Source organism: Capsicum annuum, chromosome 8, assembly GCF_002878395.1.
Source record: "Capsicum annuum cultivar UCD-10X-F1 chromosome 8, UCD10Xv1.1, whole genome shotgun sequence".
Lineage (NCBI taxonomy): Eukaryota > Viridiplantae > Streptophyta > Magnoliopsida > Solanales > Solanaceae > Capsicum > Capsicum annuum.
In genome coordinates this window covers 35,981,979-35,998,744 of record NC_061118.1, presented here as the reverse complement: position 1 = coordinate 35,998,744, position 16,766 = coordinate 35,981,979, and the positions used below count along the sequence as shown (strand labels likewise).

At 29.1% G+C, this 16,766-nt stretch overlaps 1 protein-coding gene across 2 annotated transcripts; it reads left to right on the top strand.

Moving 5' to 3' along the window:
* The first annotated feature begins 11,000 nt into the window (after positions 1–11,000).
* LOC107845481 (transcription factor UNE10) lies at positions 11,001–16,025 on the top strand. 2 transcript variants are annotated; one of them, XM_016689836.2, is made up of 6 exons: positions 11,001–11,253; positions 11,345–12,002; positions 12,469–12,576; positions 12,912–12,977; positions 14,825–15,211; positions 15,606–16,025. In XM_016689836.2, the coding sequence occupies exons 1-6, from the start codon at positions 11,153–11,155 to the stop codon at positions 15,690–15,692; spliced, it is 1,407 nt and encodes a 468-aa protein (XP_016545322.1). In that variant the 5' UTR covers positions 11,001–11,152; the 3' UTR covers positions 15,693–16,025. The 2 variants fall into 2 exon arrangements, with proteins under 2 accessions (XP_016545322.1, XP_016545330.1); XM_016689844.2 differs by lacking the exon at positions 12,912–12,977 and having other exon boundaries at positions 11,022–11,253.
* The last annotated feature ends 741 nt before the right edge of the window (positions 16,026–16,766 follow it).

Sequence of the window (16,766 nt, the reverse complement as noted above, 5' to 3'; positions counted from 1 at the left end):
GACGCTCTATTTCTTCATCAGAAGCAATATTCATTTTTTTCTGTTAATGGAGCTTAAAGATTTGAGTGAAATTGACTGAAGAGAAAGAGGAGCAAGAGAAAGAGTATTTGAGAAATGAGGAAAAAAGATAACAATGAGAATCAATATCTGAGAAAAATTCTGAGAAAAAAAAAATTAGAAAAACTCTAAATAAAAGTTAAAAGACAAATTAATTAAAAAAAAAATGAAGAAATAGATAATGGTTGAGAAAAAAGAAAAAGAGATAAAAAATAAAGGTTGAAATAAATAAAGTTAAAGGAAACAATAAAAACTGAAAATAAAAAAAAAACAAATTAATAAATTTAAAGAAAAAAATAAAAAAGTGACAAAAAAGTAGAATAATAAAAGTAAAGGAAAAATAAAAAAGTGAAAATAATAAAAAATAAAATTTGAGAGATAAGTGAATATGGAAAGTTTAAAAATATATTTGAGGTGTAGATGGGCAAAATGATACTTTTAGTATATTAAAAAGTAAGGAATGCTATTCTTCAAAGATATTCTTATTTAGGGTTAAATCTAAAGTCACCCATACTTGGATCTGTGGGATGCAATTTTCTCGGGATGCATCCCCCACCCCACCCCAGGCCCAAACCCAAAAGCCCTCTCCTAGCCATTTCTTATATTTGCATCTATGTGTTAAATATTTTGTCATTTTGGCTATGCTTTAAATAGTGTTCCAAACAGCTATATTTGCATTTGCCTCGATTAATGAAATAAAATTCTCAAGTATCTATTTTTTAATGCTCATAATTAAAAAGTAATCGCTATCATGTAAAATTTTAAAGTGACTAATTTCTAATTATAAAATTAAAAGTGGTTATCCCGTGCAGTTGCTACCAATTAAATAGTACACGGATCATTTATTTCATATTGTTGGGCTGGATTGACTTCGGCCCTCAAAAGGTTGAATCGGACAGTCCCGGCCTTCCACTCGATCTAGGCCCACTTATTTTAGTTAGTGAGATGGGATCTAATTTCACAATTTAGTACAAAATGGTACGAGACTCATTAATACCATAATCAAATATGGAACAAAATAATTTCGCAAGATACTTCAAATCCCAGGTTCAAAATTAAAAGTTGCGGAATTAATAGGGATGTTGAAGTGGATTTTGCAATACAGTAAAAATAAGATTAAAAATGGGGATATTCAAAACAAAGTAGAAATGACCTCGATAGAGAAGAAAATGTGGAAAGTGAGACCTAGATGGTTTACATATGTAAAACGGAGATTATAAGTGCACCTGTACGGAGGTAAGTGAAGTTGCTATGGATGGATAAGAGGGAGTCGAAGGTAGGTCGAAGAAATATTAAGAAGAGACGATTAGACAGGATATGACATGACTTCAATTTACCTAGAATAGAACCTTAGATCAAAAATTATTAAGGACACAAAAATGGAATATAGAATTAGCTAGCTAATAGAGGATTGTTGTCTTAATCTTTTATACTATAAGGCATAGTATTACTATGAGAGTTTCTTGATATTCTCTAGCCCGTAACCGATCGGAGCCCTATAAATTTCTAGATCTGACCGATCAACAACAACAACATACATAGTGTATTTCCACAAAGTGGGGTTGGGAAGGGTAAAGTGTATGCAATTCATATTACTACCTTAAATGAAGTAGAAAGGCTATTTTCGATAGACGTTCGACTCAGGACAGATAACAATATAACCAATAAACAAACAGAAAAGATAAAAGCACACAAGAAAAATGGAATAACATACCTCTAGATAATAATGAAACAAGACATCACATGGTAATACTATAAACTCTCTATTCGAAATCGAAAATAACATCGAAACACCACTAATCGAAAGGTAATAATCCGACCAATCCGGTCCATATTATTGCACAATTGTCTGGCTATGCATGAGCGGAGCCACCTTTATTAAAAGATGATCAAGTGCACATTCTTTATTAGAAAACTATATTTTGTATATATATCAAAATATTAACTATTTTTAATATATATTTAATTTTACATACTTTTAATATAATTAAGAAAAAAATTTACACGCTCTTTATCAAATTTTTGGCTCCATAAGAAATGAGTATAGGCAACATGTGGAGTCCCAACTAGTAGCGTGTCCACAAGACCATAAATTGTTAGCATGCATACACACGTGTCTTTTATTATCTCACCTCATCTTCTTCCAAAAATCTTGCTATCCCTCCCCACTAGATATTTCCTATTACTAACTCAATACATAATTTCCTTCTCCCAAAGTAAAATTAATTAATTTTTTAAGTTAAGTTAAAATTAACACAGTTCTTAAAATTATAATTTGATAATGAGAAATTATATAAAAAATAATTTTTTATAAGGTAATGAAAAATAACACTTGTCCGTTTTAAAAAGATTGGTCCTTTTCTTTTTAATAATTTTTAAATTTCAACTTTTTACATTACATGTTTAAGGCTATATAAAATTAAAGATATTGAGGTACATTTGACATATCTTAATTTAAGATTATAAGATTTAAAACTCTTTTTTAATTTCTTATGTCGTAGCTAGTTAAAATAAGCAAATAAATTGAAACAATAGAATATAAGTAATAATTCATTTTGTGTCAATATGATGGCGATTGAGAAGCGAAATATGATAATTAATTTGGGACGAAAAATCACAGTAACGAGTAATCCAGCAAGATTTGGCGCAACACAAAAACGCATACAAGTATATATTGTTCCATGTACAACCTGTGGGATCTGGCTACTCTTCATCTCTCTTTTCTTTAATTTTTTTAAGTTTTTGCTTGGATTGAAAATACATGTCATAATTTAAAATTAATGATTGAGATTTGATTAATTAAATTAAAGTTTTAACCATAGTTATCTACTCTCATATATTTATTATTTAAATATTTTTAACAATCCATTATATCTATCTTAAATATATTAAACTATTTTATTTCTATCCTTCAATAATTTTCTATCGAATTTTTATTTTTTATTTTTTACTAATGTTTGCCATTTTTCTTAAGTAATATTTTTCAAGTAAAAAAAATTAAGATTGTGTGGCTTTAATTTTTTTCTAATTTTATTTTCTTTCTGTGTCAAATAAATTCATTATATGTGTGCCAAATTAAATATAAAGATTTTATCAAATAAGTCCATTATATTTTTTTTTATATGGCTCTTTTGAATTCTCAAATTAGAAAAATTAAAATTTTAACTATATTATGAATTTAAAAAAAAAAATAGGAAAAGCTTTTAATATATATTTGTAGCAGTAAAGATTTTTTTAAAAAAATATTGAGTAAAAGATATAATAGATATTTAAGGAATAAATATAATTAAATATATAAAAGTAGATAATTATGACTAGAATTTTGATTTAACTAATTAAATTTCAAATATTAATTTTAGATTATGACATGTGTCTTAATCCAAGCACGAAAACTCTTCAAAAATTAAGTGGTGTGCGTTTTTAGTTTTTATACAATCAAATACTATTAGATTCTTTGATTTTGAAAGTCAAAAAGTTATTTAACCAATAATAATTAAAAAAAAAAAGTCCAAAAGTTAGTGGTACTGTTTGGCCTATTTTCCAATTTCCTGATTGGTTTGTGGTTTTTGAAATATTGATTTTCATTTTTTGTAGCAAGTAAAGACATTTAGTTGACATATTTTTTTCTTTTAGTACGACTTTTTAACTACATCAAAATGTTAGTACTAATTTACAAAACTTTAGTGTAACTGGTGACAAGCTAAGGCAGATCAGATATTTTTTATTCATGGATTTGATGTTTGAGATTATTTTTATTATTGAACTTATTAAACTTTAAAAGTTATCGATTCAAATGTGTTAAGTATTTATTAAAATTAAAAACAATGAAACCAAATCCAGATGAGCCATGAATCATTGAGTATCTGATACTATTATTTTAAGAGTTTTAAGTTTTGTGCACTGTTAATATATAAATATTCTACATTATAAGATAAATCTAACCTATTATTGCAGGTTATTTAATTTTAAAAAATATAAAAAAAAAAAATTAACTAACCTGCAATAGCATGTCAAATTTATTTAATAATATAAAATATTTTATATACTAATAGTGTACAAAATTTAAATTTTTATTTTAATTATGTAATGTAGACAAGCCGTGGAATAATGGAATCTATTTTTTTTATTTATATGATTCCAATGTGAGGGTACGTGTATATATTAATGGCCTTATATTATGTATGAAGGAATACCGTATGCCAAAAACATACTTTTTATACTACACGATTCTTCTATTGCTTTCAGAATATATATAAATTCTCAACACAGTGTGATCATCACATATTATATAGTGTATTGGAAGAGTCAGAATCTATGTGTTAAAATTGAATAGCCAAAACGTAGAAACCTTCCCCCTCCACACATTTATTAGGAGGTCCACCCTTTTTCTCCCTCGATGACTCAAAAGTAAATATATATGAAATTTTATCATTCGCGTAATTTTCTAATATCTCCCCCCCCCCCCCCCCCCCCCCTCACCCGACCTAGCTATCAGAGATTTTTTTAAACCAAATCTTTGGCATATTAACTACAATTAACATAAAGTTAATTCTTCTAATTAAGGTTTACTTGAATGAAAATTATATTAATTGTGCTTGAAGTAATTATAAGGATATAGGAGATGAAATAGATTGTCAACTTATTCCCAATAGCTAAACAATAACGGCAAAAACTTATTCGCACCGAGTGTTACACTCAATTTTAATTAGATTAACATAGCTATTGAAGATAAGCTACAATTCTATTTTTATTAAATAAAATATTAAATAATGAAGCAAAGGCAATAACATAAATTAAAAAGATTTATTTTCTGAGCTCTTTTTCTCGGAAAAACTTTTGCACTTTATTTCTTTGGGTTTTTATTTTCCCATTGAAAATCAGAAAGCTAACTCTGAAACGCATTATTAGGAGTAAACATATAAAATTTTTATTATTCTAATTTTTATAATTATGCAGCAATCGTGAAGTGTTGTAAGGCTAGAGCAATTTGCTTAGAAATTGAAATTCATTTAGAATGATCAGATATTACCTACTAGTATTATTTTGAGACATTTAATCAAAGGAAAAACAAGTGAAGGTTTTCATTGATTTTGGATAGTGTTGTAGAATTTATACACATTTTCAAAAAAAATCCTGATTGCTTTTGTTTATATTGCTAATGTCCAGTTGGTAATGAAATCTGGTAAATGAAAATTTTTCATGTTTGCAATGGCCAGTAATGACCTTTGGTAAGCAGCATACGTAGTATTAGATCGATTTAAGAGAGAATAGAAAGATCATTAACTTTATTGATATTATTAATTTTTTATTATTTAAAATCATCTGTAAAATTTATTGTAGGCAACTATGATTTGCTACTAATATATAGTTGCAATTAAATAAAAAGTGACACTTGTTCTTTATTTATTAATTGAATGTAAAAAACACCCGATGCGAATAAGTTTTTATCAGCAACAAACTCATTCTCTCTAAATATATAATTATGTTTAGTGTTAGAAAAGATGTAAAAGCAAATTAGCAATTAAATTTGTAATATATAAGATTCCAAATATGTTATATATGGAGATATCATACTTTAACCTTACGAAGTGAAATCATAGGAATAAGACATTTTTCTGAGATAAGCACATTAAATCTCAAGTTGGACAAAATTAACTGTGTAAGATTTTTACTATAAATAGTTTATAAGAAAACATTTATTTTCAGGTCAATTAATCCTAAAGCACCTTTTGTGTGTTGAAAGAATTATGGAATTGACAGGAGAAAAAAAACAAGTTACTTGCATGACTTACAAATCCCCAATCCTAATTTATTAGTAGTTAATATGCTGATTATAACATGAAATTGAAAATCAAATTATCAATTTGGATAGAATATCAAGTTTTATTTTGTTATATTTTAATGTTAGAATCGATAATTAAACCTACAAAAATCAAAATAATCAAAGTCAAGGAGAACTAACATAAAAAAACACAAAAACATATATACTATTTGATCTTAAAATGTCAAAAATTCCCTATACAAATGCCACTTGTAAAAGTTCGAAGATCTGATATCCCAGATTTTCATCTTCTTTTCAATTTTCTATCTGATAATAATAATGTATAAATGTTTTATACCATAAGACTAAACTGACACGTGGCAAACATCTACTTATAATATGTCTTTTAAAAATCTTGAAAAATGGAATAAATAATCTGTAAACATATTATAATTTGAAATATTTTAGTGTCAATATGCATCCAAGAATTTAACGTAGTGGTTGATAAAATATAATGCAAAGAAAATTTATAAGAAGCTAAGTTAGTTTTTTTCTGTTTCTTTAAGTTTTGGTGAATAAATATATGTTTCATTCTTTGATCCACACACCACAATATCCAATTTTTTATTTTTATTTTAATATATAATGCATGTTACTTTGAAGAAGGTTGGAGTGACTTCGATGAAGGACAAATACAGGAAGTTCGATTGAGATGGTTCGGACATGTGATGAGGAGGGGCATGGATGCCAAGGTTCGTAGGTGTGAGAGGCTAGCTTTAGATGATTTCAGGTGGGGTAGAGGTAGGCTGAAGAAATACTGGAGAGAGGTGATTAGGCGAGAACATGACCCTAGATAGGAAGATCTAGAGGACGCGAATTAGGATAGAAGACTAGTGTCAGTTTGGGTCGTTAGAGTAGGATTTTACTTGGTGGGTGTATTTTTCTTGTTATGCCACCTTGTTTCATGCTTTATTACGAACTTGTTTACTAGTCTTTGTGTACTATTCCTTGTGAATGTCGTATTTATGTTATGTCATCTTGTTTCATTCTTTATTACGAATTTGATTATTATTCCTTCTCTTGAGCCGGAGGTCTATCAGAAACAGTCTTTCTACTTCTCCGAAGGTAGTGGTATGAACTGCATACATCTTACCCTCCACATATCCCACTATGTGGGAATACATTGAATTTGTTGTTATTGTTGCTGCTGCATGTTACTTTGAACAAACACATAGACAATCCCTCTAACTTGTATTCAATTTTTATTTTGACACTTCATCTTAACAGTATTGGTTCATTTTAATCCTTCTACTTCATTCTTTATAAACTATACAAGATATTTTAGTCCGTGTCAGCATGGGTCCAATATATATTATTTATATTATCTCAATTTATTTAGCACAAATAACATTTAAGTGTCAATCAAATTTTTATTAATATAAATTTTTAAATAATTTAAGTTGTTAATCATTGTGATTTATAGTACCTTCGTAATTATTAAACAATTTATGTTACTCACTTTGTCCCAATTTTAGAATTTAGAGAGTCAATCAAATTTTTACTAATATATATTTTTAAGTATTTTAAGTTGTTAATCGTTGTGATTTATAATATCTTTTAATGTAATTTCAAATAATTTATGTTGCTTTATCACAACTTATGTGCACTATAAGAATTTTAAAAGTCAATCATATATTTTACTATATGTTTTAAAAATGTTATAAGATGTTAATAGTTATGACTTATAATTATTATTTTTTACATAATTTTTAAATATATAATATTTTATCAAAATAAAATAAATTAATTAAAATAAACAAAGTACTAAATTTTCAAAACATGTTAAATTTGAAAACATCATTTGGATCAACAAATTACAAATTAACTATTAAAACATGCAAATTATAAAATGTCAAAACTACCCCTGAATTTATGTGACACAAATATAATTTAGATAATCAATCATATTTTTAATATGTTTTTAGATATTTTAAATTGCTAGCTATTGTAATTTATAATATCTTTTAATTAATTTTAAAATAATACTATATGTTACTTTCCTTGTCTAAATTTTTGTGACATTGATAGTCAACTATATTCTTACAATAATTTAAGTTTTTAATTATTATTATTATTTATAATATTTTTTCTTCTATTTCGATAAGTGATACTGAAATAATTTTGAGAATCAATCAAATTTTATGATAGAAGCAGCGAAGAGATATGTCCTAAATGACTTATAATACTTAATTAGAAGTGATATAACAAAATTACTATAAAAAAAATTGTAAAAAAAATTTAAATGAGTCTCATATAAAATGTCATGTTAATTTAAAACATCAAGAATTAATTTATCACTTTATGTCAATTTTATTTTTTATTAAATATTATTAATATTTTAATATCTAATTTACTTATAATAATTCATTAGGGATGATTTAGTAAAATTATAGTTGAAACAGCTGAAACAGACATCTCATAAATATCTATGTTATCTTTTTATTATTAAATATTATTAATTTTTTTATAAGTAAATGACTTACAAAAATTAATTAGTGGTAATATAGTAAAATCATGGAGCTAACATACTTGTGAAAAAAATTTAAATGAGTATCATATAAGATGTCTTATTAATTTAAAACATCAAAATTAATTTATCATTTATGTCATTTTTATTTATTAAATATTATTAATTTTGTAATACCTAAATGATTTATAATAATTAATTAGAGCTGAAATTGACATGTCATAACTGTTTATTTTACCTTTTTTATTAAATATTATTAATTTTCTTATATGTAAATGACTTATAATAATTAATTATGAATAATATAGTAAAATTACGGAGAAACAGGCATGCCGACAAAGAGTTATCTGCTTCTTCACACTTATTAATAGTAGTAATAAGGCCAAACCCATCGGCGACCCTCTAAACTTGGCACGATCTTTCACTTTGACACCTCAAGTGGACGTTGTTCACTTTTGGCACCTCAAGTAGCCATAAAGTATGTCATTTTAACACTTTTCGATATCAGCATTGGTGAGTGTATCTCATTCGCTGCCAACGTGGATAAAGTGGTCAATTGCTTTGTGTCAACTAATTTAAATTGCCACATCATATTTATGTCCAATAAATTAATGAAAAATTTTCTTTTTTATCAAATAATTGCAAAAAAGCCCTCAACAATGTCTTCCCCACCCAACCTTTTTAACCTCCATTAATGGAGGTTAAATTTTCTAAGGATGATAAACATACCTCCCCATTCTCTAAGGTTGATAGATATGCATTAAAAGCTTCAAGAATTTCAAACACAAGTTATAAAATGTGTTATTTTCAAACACAAGCTTCACGAAAACGTACATTTCCATTCAGACACAAGATATAAAATGTATCATTTTTCTTCTGTAAATTTTAACCATTCTTATTTCTTAAAATGAGTTTCCTTCTTAAAATGATTTCTCTTCTTAAACTAATCGCACTCGCAAAGAGAATGAGGAGACATGTTTATCATCCATGAAAAACTCAACCTCCATTAATGGAGGTTAAGCTTGAAGAAGAAAAGACAACTTTGATCTCTTTTTAAAAATAATTGGGGGGTATATAATGACGTGGGGAAGTTCATGGGTTTAAAGAGTGAAGAAGAAAGTTGAAAATATTATGAAAATACCCCTGACACATACCCAAAAGCGAGTGTAATACACTCTCTTTGCTGAATCAGCAAAAGGTGTCAAAATGACACACTTTATGACTACTTGAGTTGCCAAAAGAAAACTACGTCTACTCAAGGTGTCAAAGTGAAAGATCATGTCAAATTTAGGGGATTGTTGATGGGTTTGACCTAGTAATAATACACATAATAAATAATAAATACATAATTTATTTATTTATTTTTAAAAAAAACTGATCTAACACACGGGTGAAATTATTTACCTGATAGGCACGTGAGCTAACTTCAATATCCCCTTCTTAATTAATTCCTTTATTTATCATTTTTTCTGTAATTTAGTTAATAGTGATTTTTATCAATTTTTTATCTAGTAAATAGTGATTTTTATCAGTTTTAATTTAGTTAATATTTAATTGAATGATGGTTACTCATTTTTATATTTGTACATATGTTAAAATTTTATATTTCCTCCATTTCCTATTAAATAAATTATTGAGATTTTTTTTATAGTTCAAATAAATAATTTTTAAAAAATTAAAGATAAAAGACACCCTTTTATTTAATAAGGTTGATTAAAATAAAAAATAAATGAAATGGGGTGTCAAAAATAAGAATTGGCACAAAGTCAGAGAGGTTGTCCATATGTACGTATTTGGCTTATTACTTAAGTTCGTGGAAGAATCGTATAATTTTGACATACATGGCATACTTACGTACATCCACTTGTATATGCAAGAGAGAATGTGTACACAAGTTAAAGTTGACGATAATTAGTTAACGGCACCTAATGATTGTGCAATATACTGCTCCTGGCCCTCTCATCTTCGTTTTGGTTTGTTCAAAAAAGAATATAATCTTATGAAGTGTTAATTTAATTTTTTTTTGATCTTTAATAAAATAATCTGCAGCCATATGTATATAAAAATTATTTAATTTAAAAAAGGTTTTTAAGTTAAATGATGACACATAAACGGACGGAGCGGCTTTTCACTTTTTAATCTTAGCTAAAATGCCCTCTGCCCACAAAAATGACTTTAAAAGATCCCCCCCTATACATATCTTCCAATCAAAAACTCTCTTTCCCTTTCTCATCCATGGACCTCTTTCCCTTTCAAATTCACTATCTTCTTATCTCTATTGAAAAAATGCATTAAATTAGATACCAACTTCTCTCTCTCTCTTCTTATTTTTCATGTAAAGTCTCCCCCTCCCCGCACATACTTCCTCCGTTAAAAACAGAATGCCCTAATTTGACTTGACATAAAATTTAAGAAAATGAAAAAAACTTTTCAATTTTGTAATGTTAAATTAAAGATGTATCAAATATATTAATATATTTTTTAATCTTGTGATTTTAAAAATATCACGTGGAAAGTTAAAATTAAAAAGTTACTAAAAAGGAAAAGAAATCATTCTTTTTTAAACAAATTAAAAAGAAAATTAAGTCATTCTTTTTTAAACGGAGGGAGCAATATATACGGTGAATATGACTTAAAGCTATAGCCAACTGTCACACACAGTTAATTTTCTTATATGTACCCTTATTCCATCCATTATCTTCTCTCCAACACAAAAATTGTAATTCAAGCTCTTCAAAACTCTAGAAAAAAATATTATTGCCTCGTTGACTCTTCATCAGAAGAACACCTTCCATATTGACTTCGATATGACACAGTGTGTACCGAGTTGGGACCTCGATGACTCTACCGTTCCTACAAAAAATCATCTACAAACTCAATCCAATTCATTCGCCGCTGATGTCCCCTCGTACGTACTATCTGTTACACTTTCACAATATATTATTGCTATAAATGATTCAATATTTTATATTTACCGACTTTAAATTCTTAATTCGCAGGTTGGACTATGAAGTAGCGGAACTAACGTGGGAAAATGGGCAGTTAGCAATGCATGGATTAGGTCCTCCACGAGTCCCTAATAAGTCCATATCAAGCTATGGTGGCACCCTTGAATCCATAGTGAACCAAGCCACCCGATGCATCCCACCTCAACAACACATAAAATCCGCCGTGGACGTAAACAAAAACGGCGGAGAGGAGGTGGTCCCGTGGTTCAACAACCAGGACGCTGCCACCTACACTCCTCCAGTACCCGGCTTAGTCACCATGACTAAGGATGCCTTAGTGCCATGTTCGAGCTCGGACCACCACCACCACCAGTCAGTCCACGTGCCGGGGCTAGATGGCTCCGCACACGTGGGGTCATGCAGTGGCGCCACCAACAGCAGAGACTGGATGGTGGCGCCACGCATTAAAGTAGGCCCCAGTACTACTCGACATCATGAGTGGAGTAGTAGGGCGGATATAAGTGTAAGTGGAAGTGCAACGTGCGGGGGAGATAGCCGCCAGTTGACAGTTGACACGTTTGATAGAGAATTTGGTACGACGATGTTCACTTCTACGTCGACGGGCTCGCCGGAAAACACCAGCTCCGACAAGCAGTGCACAAACAGGACTGGGGATGACCATGATTCAGTTTGTCACAGCAGAGATCAGGCAAAATATACAAACTTCCCTTAATTTATGCATTATTATTATTATTATTATTATTATTATTATTATTATTATTATTATTATTTGAATTTGAATTATATACACGTTGCATTATAACGTTATTCAAAGGATATCTTACAAACAGACATCCTTAAAGGTAGAATTTATAATTTTTGAATATATGACATGTTATCTCAACAGATAAGTATAATCTGATAATATAAAAGTTCTTTAGCGTCTGTATAATAGTACTTCATTTTCTTTTCTGCGTCCATCCAAAAAAGGAAACTAAAGGAAGAGAATTTGAAGGAAAAAACGAAGTCATACAAGTTTACAGTAAAATTGTATAATAGGGACATATAGTATATATATGAAATGAGATGCATGTTTTGTTAGTTGAGACGTGACTATTTATTTTTTTGTAAGAGTTATATAACATTAATATTTGTGATTATTAATTAACCGACAGAGGGAGGCAGGTGATGAGGAGGATGATAATAACAAAAAAGGGTGTAAAAACTCCTCATTTTCTACAAAGAGGAAGAGGGCAGCTGCCATCCACAACCAGTCTGAACGAGTAAGGGCCCTTTGGACATGAATTATTTTTTTTTTTCAAAAAATATTTTCAAAATATAATATGGTTACATTTAAGCATGATTTTTTTATTAGATTCTGACGATGTTGAAAAACTGATAAAATAAAATAAGAAAATTGCTGCTTGCAAAGTTATATATCTAAACAGAACTTCAATTTTATAATTCTGTTTTCCAATTTAAACTATTAATTTTTTTTTTTCAAATATCACTTAGTTCATGTCCAAATGCGCTAGAAGAATTTCTCTCATGTCCTGTTTGCTTAAAAAAATAAAAATAAAACGTGATATTATAAATTAATTATGTTTTTCACATCTAGAAAAGAAGAGACAAGATTAATGAAAGGATGAAGACACTTCAGAAGTTGGTTCCAAATTCGAGTAAGGTAATGGAATTTTGAGATTATTAGTCTTCTATCGTGTGTGTGTCTGTTTTTTTTTTTTTTTTTGGTTGCATAAATAGAATATTGTAGTATTCCTGTGTAGGTAGATAAAAGTCCATTCTCATCTAATACTACGTGATTTATATTGTTTGGACTCTTTGGAACTCTAAAATTGAACGTACTCATTCTCGATTGCATGACAAGACACTCACAAAAATAGAAAGGCTAATAGTTGAGATTCTCTCAATCCATTATTAATATTACGTGTTAGTATAGTATAATCTAAACATTATTTGGTGTGAGGTATAAGGGATAAGTAATCCCGAGATAAAATGATTTGGTTGAAGGGAGTCGTCAATCCCGGGATAACTTATCCCATATGCATAGTGGGATATATTATCCCAGGATAACTAATCCCGAAATTAATTATCCCGAGATAACTATTTCCCAACCAAACGACGCACAATAAAGATTTTTAGTTGTAATAAATATATATTTTAACATAGAGTATCAAAGCTTTCACCGAGTTGAATTCAATGTTATTATAGGCTCTAAGGATATTTACGAAGTGCGTTAAAGTGTAATTGTCATCAATAATTAACTCTAAAAATATAATTTTAGCGACAATTAAGCTATTGATGTTATCTAAAAGCAATACAAATTGTTACAAGAATTTTCATATATAGCACGACACAGTATTTTAAGTTTTATGGTCTCTACGACAGATCTTCATTTTTATAGATGAAATATCACATTTTTTATATATAATACTTAAGAGGTAGACTACTTTCTTCTATTTATTTGTCAATCAGTCGAGCATTCTTAATTTCTCGTTCTTTTTTTCCCAGTAAGTATCAATAGTACTGGTAGAAGCTGTCATACTTTTATTACCCCTTAGGGAAAAAACAAGGGGAATTCAAAGCAACCAAAGAAATCAACCATTTTAATGGAAGTGTCAGTGAAGGTTGGCTACAAGAGAGCAGCTTTAAGAAAGAAAACAAAAAGGTACAACAGTAGAGGTCTTCAATGAGTGAAAATAATGGGACGTATAGACAATTTAGTGGGGGAAGTGGTCCTAAAACTTTTTTAAAAAGGAGTTAAATATATGAAAGGGAATAACTGGGAAGGAACTAAATTCTAATGATCTAAGTCCGCATATATACTGTGGTACAGGGAGACAAACAGACAAAGGTTTGTTGGTTGAGAAGACAATATTGTTCTACCACATAAATCTGAGGTAGGGACCTTAATTGATCAAATGCAACCCTCTTTGTGGTTGTCTTGCTTCAATCATTTGTGCTGACCTTTCTACATTTACTCTTTTTTGGAAAAATTTACATAATTGGTATTTGGTTATTAAGACCCAACTAATTCAGATATTCATTGTATAAGACCCGTTGGAAAAAAAAAAACCTTCCTATCAGCATTTTTTCATTCTTATTAGATTAGAATTTGAGGCCTCTAAATAATAAAGGTGAAAAAAATCATATTCATCCCATCCTTGGCTCTGAAAATTTCTACAATTGTTTTTTCTTTTAAATACAGATAATTTTTTCTTTGAAATAAGTGAAAAAACTAAAACCAAAAAGAAACTTACATTGATTTTTTAAAAAATTAAAAGATGTGATGGTGGAATAGTTAGAAACTTTTCTATGCCTAACGAGTGGACTAGGGAGTTTCCTCTTAGCTGATTGATCTGACCCGGGTAGAGCTAACTTGAAAAGTACGAATTCAATAGATGGACTATATAATAGTTTTGGCCCAATCTTATATATCTTTTGATGAATTAACTGCATATTAATTTACATATAGTACTCCAATAAACTTCAAAATTTGAATTTGCCTTGCAGACGGATAAAGCATCAATGCTTGATGAGGTGATAGAATATTTGAAGCAACTTCAAGCACAAGTTCATATGATGAGCAGGATGAACATGTCCCCAGCCATGATGTTACCATTGGCTATGCAACAACAATTACAAATGTCTATGATGGGCATGGGTATGGGTATGGGCATGGGCATGGGAGTTGCTGGAGTATTTGATATCAACAACCTTAACCGCTCCAATATCCCTGGACTTCCCTCCTTTCTCCACCCTTCAGCCGCCACCGCAGCCGCGTTCATGCAGCCAATGACCTCATGGGATAACTCCAGTGCCACTGCTGCCCCTCCTCCCCCTGCTGCTGCTACTGCTATGCCTGATCCTTTAGCTGCCTTGCTCGCTTGCCAGTCGCAGGTAATAAAATACTAACGGGTCGTTTGGTTCAAAATAAGGTTAATTATTACAACATAAATAATTCCACCTTCTATACGGCATAAATTTACCATAGGAAAAAAATTAATTTATTTCAAAATTATGTATAGCAATAATCCCCTAATCCCTATAACGAATGATGATCCTATAAGAGTTTTTAACTTACATACACTTTAATATTTTAAATTTTTTAAGTAATAAAGTTCGTACGTTGTACATGTTAAATTAAACTGATTTTCTTGGAGAGTAGGGGGTCAAAAGATTACATTTTTTTGAGACATAATTAAAGTTGTGATCGATTCATCTCTGTGTAATTTAAAGTGTTGTCCTTATAAAGAATGGACTGTAAAAAAGAATTGTTAATCTGAATTTGCAGCCAATTAACATGGATGCATACAGTAGGATGGCAGCATTGTACCAGCAATTCCAACAGCCACAGGCAGGCTCTGGCCATAAAAATTGATACTATAATCAGTTGTCATATTTGCAAAGTTTTCCTAGTTTTGTTTATTAATCCTTACAAGATTATTACTGCTGGATTTGCCTAAAAGTTTAAAAGGACTTTTCTGAAATATCAGCTCAAAAGTTGAATTGTTATATTGTTGCTTTCGTGAAGTGGACAAATATATAAATTTTGACTTCTTTTTTGGAGTAGTTATGTAGCGGTTTGAAAAAATTGTACTACTATCTTTATTTTATACTCCATTGCGAGTCAACATTAGAGTGCGTGTAAACAATTATGTATACTTGATGATTACGTCTAACTTTTTACAAATAAAAGTGTCTTTTCCATGCATGGATACTGATTTTCTTTTTCTTTTTGCTAGACTGGATGCCTACAATGAGATTTGGTTTTTTATTTTGAAGGGTCAATAATAAATATTGACTTATTGACCTTATAATGACTTTTTTTTTACTAGATTAGGTTAACAGATATATCTAGCTTTATGTAAATATTGATTTAAAAGAACTGAGAGAAAAAAACGACATGCCAAGAATAAAGCAACTAACCTATGGTTGGATTTGCTCTCTATCATCCTTTAAATCAGAATGGATAAGAGGTTAGTGAAATTGGCAGGAATAAAAAGGAACGAAAAGAAGGTAGAGGAATTATAAAATATAAGACATAAGAGGGAGATATGTTTTCTAATTTGTTTTTCTTTTGCCAAAGTTCACTTAACTTCTTTTATGTTCATTCATGCTGGTGCTAATTGCTTCCTCCGTTTTATATTATTTAGTTAGGTTCATCTAACACATTTGTTAAGAAAATTTTAATTAGAAATGTATTGAACTATACGAATATAATCTTATTAATAATAATAATTTAAAACTCTAAATTTAACTATTACGGATCATTTGATGTGAGGTATAAAGTATAATAGTCTAAGGATAAAATAGAGGATTATTTTATCCTGCATTGTATTGAAGGTATTAGTTAGATTCACAATTATTTATTCCACCGTTTATATTTTGTGAGTGAATAAGTTATCTTATATAAATGATGGACAGGATTAATTATTTCGAATAACTTATTTTT

Excerpts from the sequence above, each read along its gene's own strand:
- LOC107845481 (XM_016689836.2), top strand. The coding sequence starts at position 11,153 with ATGACACAGTGTGTACCGAGTTGGGACCTCGATGACTCTACCGTTCCT. Across the intron at positions 11,254-11,344 it reads TTCGCCGCTGATGTCCCCTC|GTTGGACTATGAAGTAGCGG; the intron begins GTACGTACTATC and ends CTTAATTCGCAG. Across the intron at positions 15,212-15,605 it reads TGCTCGCTTGCCAGTCGCAG|CCAATTAACATGGATGCATA; the intron begins GTAATAAAATAC and ends CTGAATTTGCAG.